This window comes from Thunnus thynnus, chromosome 22 (genome assembly GCF_963924715.1).
Source record: "Thunnus thynnus chromosome 22, fThuThy2.1, whole genome shotgun sequence".
In the NCBI taxonomy this organism is placed as follows: domain Eukaryota; kingdom Metazoa; phylum Chordata; class Actinopteri; order Scombriformes; family Scombridae; genus Thunnus; species Thunnus thynnus.
Genome location: NC_089538.1, coordinates 5,882,718 through 5,889,487, shown reverse-complemented (window position 1 = coordinate 5,889,487; position 6,770 = coordinate 5,882,718). Strand labels below are relative to the sequence as shown.

At 38.7% G+C, this 6,770-nt stretch overlaps 1 protein-coding gene across 1 annotated transcript; it reads left to right on the top strand.

Moving 5' to 3' along the window:
* haus4 (HAUS augmin-like complex, subunit 4) lies at positions 1-6,770 on the top strand. Its single transcript, XM_067580103.1, has 9 exons — positions 1-203; positions 492-631; positions 3,984-4,115; positions 4,460-4,600; positions 4,797-4,893; positions 5,014-5,159; positions 5,339-5,469; positions 5,748-5,816; positions 5,978-6,770. Exons 1-9 carry the CDS (start codon positions 137-139, stop codon positions 6,162-6,164), a joined length of 1,110 nt encoding a protein of 369 aa, XP_067436204.1. The 5' UTR covers positions 1-136; the 3' UTR covers positions 6,165-6,770.

The following is a 6,770-nucleotide window of genomic DNA, read 5'->3' as shown; positions in this document are numbered from 1 at the left end:
AGACGCGCGCTACTTGATTCAGGAAGTACACATTTTCATGTCGTGTCGTATTTTCCTTTCTGTTAGCGAGAAAAGTCTTCAGAAATCCTCAAACTGACAGCTTTTTAGGTGAATTAGGAGCACAATTCAGCCGAAAATGTCTGCTGCTCCAGAGTCTACAAACGTTTCATCGCTTGGGAAGGGAGACAGTTTGCATCAACAGGGTAAGAAAACAAGCTTACTACGTTAACTGTTGTTAACTCTCTATGATAAAATATAGAAATGGGGGCTTGCAATCTAATTTATTTCAGACAAATTAATGCCGTGCATGGCAAAAGTAATATTTTCTATGGGTTAATGTGAAAGTAGGCTACGTTGGCTGAATCTGAAAGTAGCTAGTAGTATGTATTTAGTCACATTTGTAGAGTTGTGCTGTTGTGAATCTCCAGACAGTGATTTACATCGCTTTACATCATTTAATGTAACGTTATATATACTGTCCTCCCACCCAGTTCTCGCCTCCTTCCCACTGTGTGACATGACAGAGGAGGACCTGACCCAGAACCCTCAGTTCTGTAAACTCCTGGCCACCCTGGCACAACATGTGGACCAAACTGGACTCACTGTCCCACTGAAAACAGAGCTGGACAAGGTATCAGTAGACACTGTGCTCACACTGTCAATATCTTCCACATTTGACAAACACATTTGCAATGCACAGTGCAGTGTTACCATGATGCAGCAAAGTAAACTAAAGTTGGACCGAACAGCTAAAGTATCTGTGTAAAGTTTGAACACACCCACTCATTCAAGGGTTTTTCTTTAGTTTTACTATTTTCTACATTGTATAACAATACTGAAGACATCAAGACTATATAATAATACATATGGAATTGTGTAGTAAACAAAAACATGTTAAAGAAATCAAAACATCTTTCTTATTTTAGATTCCTCAAAGTAGCCACTGTTTGCTTTGATGACAGCTTTGCATACTGTTAGCAATATCTTAACCAGCTTCATGAGGTTGGATGCTTTTCTATCTGTCTTAAAGGAGTTCCCACATATTCTGAGCACTTGTTAGCTGCTTTTATTTCACTCACTCATCCCAAACCATCTCAACTGGGTGAATGTGGAGGCCAGGTCACCTGATGCAGCGCTCCATCACTCTGCTTTTTAGTCAAATAGCCTTGACAGAGCCTGGAGGTGGGTTTAAGGTCACTGTCTTGTTGAACAAATGAAGGTCCTACTAAGCACAAACCAGATGGGATGGCATCTCGCTGCAGAATGTTGTGGTAGCCATGCTGGTTGAGTGTGCCTTGAATTCTGAATAAATGACACACACACACACACACCATCACACCATCACACTAATACACGAAAGCTGGAACCAAAAATGTCAAATGTGTACTCATCAGACCAAAGTACAGATTTTCACTGGTCTAATGTCCATTCCTTGTTTTTCTTGGCACAAGCAATTCTCTTCTTCTTATTGGTGTCTCTCAGTAGTTGTTTCTTTGCAGCAAATCGACCATAAAGGCCCGATTCACACAGTCTCCTCTGAACAGTTGATGTCGAGATGTGTCTGCTGCTTGAACTCTGGGAAGCATTGGTGAGCGCTCTAATCTGAGGTGCAGTTAATTGGTGATTTCTAAAGCTGGTAACTCTAATGAACTTATCCTCTGCAGCAGAGATAACCCTTGATCCTCCTTACCTGGGGCGGTCCTCTTGAGAGCCGGTGTCATCATAGCGTTTGATGGTTTAGGCGACTGCACTTGAAGAAACTTTCAAGGTTGTTGAAATTTTCTGGATTGACAGGCTTCATGTCTTAAAGAAATGATGATTGTCGTTTCTCTTTACTTAGTTGAGCAGTTCTAGCCATAACAAGGATTACTACATTAGTGGAATAGGGCTGTTTGCTGTATACCAACACTACCTCAGCACAACAAAACTGATGGTCTCAAACACATTAAGGAGGCAAGAAATTCCACCAGTTAACTTTTGACAAGGCACCCCTGTTCATTGAAAACCATTCCAGGTGACAACCTCATGAAGCTGGTTGAGAGAATGTCAGGAGTGCAAAGCAAACACTTTGAGGAATCTAAAATATGAAACATACTTTGGTTTGTGTAACACTTTGTTTGTTACATGATTCCATATGTGTTACTTTTATATTTTTGATGTCTTCAGTGTTGTTCTACAATGTAAAAAATGGGTCATTCTGTGTCAAATCAGATAAGGTTGTTGCAGCACCGTCTCAGTTTTTGTTCAGACCTTGTCTATATCATAAATGGTCCCAAAACTAAGGCCTGTAAAATATTTCTGTTCAAATTCTGTGTTTTCATATTTTTCAGCCCTTGCTATTATTTACTCTTTATAGCCTCAAAAACGCCTTGTCTGGGAAGCCATGTTTGGGCATTAATATCTTGACAAGGATTGTTCTTAGCCTCGCCAGTCATTGTAGGATAGAAGACAAGCATGTGTTCTGTATGCCAAAACCATTAAAAGCCTGTACTGCATGCCATTTTATGTTTATAAGGCCCTAGATTTGGAAAAAAGTGCAAAATTCCTAAACGAGAGTGATATTGAGGTTACTACAAACCCACATTTTTGCACCAATATGATATCAATCATTATTTTTTCTTTAAAAACAATCTTTTATTAACTTTTTGTCAATATTTGAGGTCTCTACCACCAATGGATATGAAGATATTATGAATAAAACAAAGCATGGTGGCATGTTTTGGTCATTTCAAAATGATATGTGGGGTAGCTACTGGGAGCATGAAAATGTACATGGACATTTTTTGATGTATGATTATTAAGGGTCAAAAATGCTAATGTCCTTCTGTTTTTCCTTCATACAAAAATAGACACAGATTTGAAAGATACTTAACTTATGGCAAAAAACGTCCATTTCAGGATTACATTTTTTTGCCTCAGTATCTCCATGATTATTGAATTTCTGAGTCATAGGAATTGTAAGAAATAAAGGATAAACATGTTTTCAGTATGTTCATTGGAATAAAGGGCATTTGAGATGGGATTGTGTCTCTGGTAAGGTCCTGGATATTGAAAATAAGTGAAATATTTGGATAAAACCTCTGGCATAAGGAGGAATAAGTGGTATATAAATGGCCCTCTCAAGCTCCAGTGGGAGTATCTGAATGTGTTTCCACATAAAAGGTTGGATGTGTTTATTAATTATTTATTGATGACTTATAGTAAAATGAACCTACAGAAAACATGTATTTCTTTTACCCCAATCAATATTTCAGAGGCTGGGACGCACATAAGTACAGATAATAAGGGAAGACCCTGCTTCTTCATTATGGACGTTTTTTTTCCCCCCTAGAATTATAACAGTGCCTTTAACTATGTGTATTTATCTATGAAGAGAACATGGAAGGACATCGACACTTTGTACACTAAATGACCATACGTGAAGCCACTTCCACATACATTTTCATGCTCCTATTAGCTACCCGACATACCATTTTGGTCCTATGAAAATGCTACCATGCCTTGTTTTATTCATAATATATTCATGTCCATTGGTGGTAGAGACCTCAAATATTGGCACAAAATTAATAAAAGATTGTATTTCAAGAAAAGATAATGATTGATACCATGTGGGTGCAAAAATGGATTTATAATAAAGATAATAAATAAAATATAATATATAGACAAACAAACAAATTCTGAGATGGTGCTGCAATCACTTCGCTGAATTCTGTCTGAGATGAGATGGAATGACCCAAATAGTAAAAATCATATTGAAAATTGAATGAGTAGGTGTATCCAAACTTTTGACTGGTACTGTATAAGCCTGTTGGATTTGCTGCTTAGTTATTGATATTTAATTGCACTGTAAGCAGTGACTTACCGACCTCTACTGGCAACAAGTAAGAATTGCAGTAACATGGATTTCTCCTCCTGCACAGATCTGACTTTAGGTTTTGTATATCCATGATTATGTGCTTACACATGTGGCTGCTTTTTTCCAGGCTGAGCAGAGGCTGCAGGGCCAGAGGCGTCTCTGGCTGCGATCTGAGAGCCTCCACAAAGGGCTGCAAGAGATGATCCAGGACCACTGTGTCAGGAAGCAACATACCACCGTACCCCCTGACCAGAACATGGTACACTTTACATACACTACTCATTCACACATGCCACAAATGCACAAACAGCCGTCAGTGAATCATTGCATGTGTATTTTTGGTCATTAAGGCCTCACTAAATGACTTCTCTTGCACGTAGTCAGCTCCAAATGGCAGCTAAAGAAAACTGAAACATTTGAATTTCAGTACCCAGAAATCTACCTTGTAATATGACGTGTGCACATCATGTTTACTGTAGACTGCTGTCCAGGACACACAAATCAGCAGTGTTTTAGAGAGTGATGACACTCATTTCATACAAGATAAAAATACACAATAACTGTCATGTAACACTTGCTTTGGTTGTTGGTGTGTGCGTGTAGTTCTATGCGACGATGGAGAAGTGTCTCTTGGTGGCTCAGTGTGTCAGACAGCTGGATCCCAGTAGCACTACCAACCAGGACCAGCCCTCTGTTCTGGGCCTAAACCCCCAACAGGTGATGGAGCTCATGCCATTAGAGAAGGTGAGTCATAAAAACACCCACATACTTTTTTTGTGATAAGGTCTTATGTGTGGATTTGTATAACCTAACTGAAATTAGTTTTGATCTCACGGCGAAATATGTTTAGTGGTATAAGAGCAGGAAAATAAAATTGGCACCAAACCTCTTTTTTATATTGATTATCAGTGCCTGACAATGCTGTATTTATTTTTACCAGAATGTGAAAAGAATGAAACAGAGTCTACCCAGAGAGCTGGAGAAACATCTCAAGAAAAAGTGTCTGAGCCTCCTCTCCTACTGCCAACCTGAATGTGGTACAGTCTCTAAACACTGATTTATCTATTTCTACCAGTAAAACCCCTCATTCACCTTTACAACCATCATATGTTCTATATAAACATGTGACCAACATGTTGTTTTGTCATCTCCTCTAGAGAATGAGAGTGAGGGTCTGAAGAACAGCAAGTTGTCTCATCTGTCTGCCCAACTGGACAAAGAGAAGAAAAGAGCGGAGAGTTTAAAGGAGATCTGCCAGGAAAACACAGTCCTGCTGCAAAGACAGGTGCAGCTCTACCTCTCTGTAAGTAACCTCATAAGTCTCATCTGTTTTTGGAAGGTTATCAAATTGATTGATTGAAGAAGTTCACTCATTAGAAATAGTTTCCGAAATGAAATCCTTAAAAATGATCACATGTGTACATAGCATAAATGTGGGATATTTTGCCTTCTGCTTTTTCTTTCTCTGTGGTGTCTGTGCAGGAGCTGACTAAATGTATTCAGCTTCTGCAGTCTCTCATCTTGGACCACAGACTGAGGATCCAGGCAGACTTGGACAGGAAGAAGTTGGACTACTATGAAAGCAAATGTGAATTACTCATACAGAAGATCAAGTAAGGAGGTTTTAATGCTTTGTCTCTATAAATACATTTAACATTCTGTGCATTTACAGGCATTCTGACAGTTGTTTCAAGTGATGTAACTAGAAAACCTCTCAGCTAAATATTGTGAGTTATAATTATGTTTGACTGTTAAAATATTAAATTAAAAAACTTATATCAGCTGGTATGATTGAATGCAATGCCAAAGTATCAGTGCATTTCTGGTATACAGTCATTCTATACATCAATAAAGCAGACATTGATTCTGTTTTTCTCCTCTTCCTTCAAAGGACCGAGATGGTGGAAATCCAGCTGGACACGTACACAGCCGACTCAATATCTGCTCATAGAAAAATAAGGCAAGAGGCTATTTGCTGATCTCTAACTATTTATGTTTGTGTTTGTCATTTAAATGCTCTTGGAATTTGAACCATAATTTCCTGATCCAAGCTTTCAGAGAAGTTATAGAAACAGCTATGGTTGAATCTAACATGCTGTTCTTCTTGAACCTCACCTGCAGGGGGAAGCTGGAGTCTGAGCTAAAGGACTGTCAGGTGGAGAAGCAGTCTATGGAGTTAAAACTAGCCTCCTTTGAGATCTTGGGAAAGGAATTTGAGGCCCTCGCCGAGGAGTACTGCAAAATAAGACAGGAGATAGAAGTGAAAAACTGGGCTCTGAAGGAACTCACCAAGTACAATAACAAATGAAGATCATATCTGATGCAGAGGACAGCCGTTCCCTTTTCAGTGTGTCATGGCTCACAATGACATGCTGGTATTTGGACAGTAACTATGTAGCACGTACAGCCGGGAGTGGGCTAACAGAACGCTCCTCTTGAGAGCTCATAACTTTAAAATGTTTAAATTACTTCAATAAATTCAGTTTTCTCAAAGCTGTCAAGCCTCTTCAGTGCATCACCATGGTAATCAGCATTTCTGCTCTCCTTCTTTTGTTTAAACACGAACCTGTTTGTGTAGTTTTTTACAGTAGTTGCTTAAATCTACAACTTAAGACGAGGAGTGGTGCTCCGCTTGAACTATCTTGCATGCAATTACATGGTCGATTTGAATTGCTTTCTAGGTAAGATTAAAGAGGTGAGAATCATTATATTCATACTGCAAAGTACCTCTGCCTTAATTAAAGTTTGCTTTTTTTGTTGGCTGTTAATCTAACTTCACTGTAATGAAAGTGTCACAGTATATTTATGTAAACATGTAATTGTTATTTAACACCTTACCTCACCTTTATATATTGCAATGTAACCATGGGAGAAAATAAAAATAATAATGCATGCAAATAATGCATCAGCTGCA

Coding starts and splice junctions, on each gene's coding strand:
- haus4 (XM_067580103.1), top strand. CDS start 137: ATGTCTGCTGCTCCAGAGTCTACAAACGTTTCATCGCTTGGGAAGGGA. Junction 204..491: donor AGACAGTTTGCATCAACAGG/GTAAGAAAACAA, acceptor CCTCCCACCCAG/TTCTCGCCTCCTTCCCACTG. Junction 4,601..4,796: donor AGCTCATGCCATTAGAGAAG/GTGAGTCATAAA, acceptor TATTTTTACCAG/AATGTGAAAAGAATGAAACA.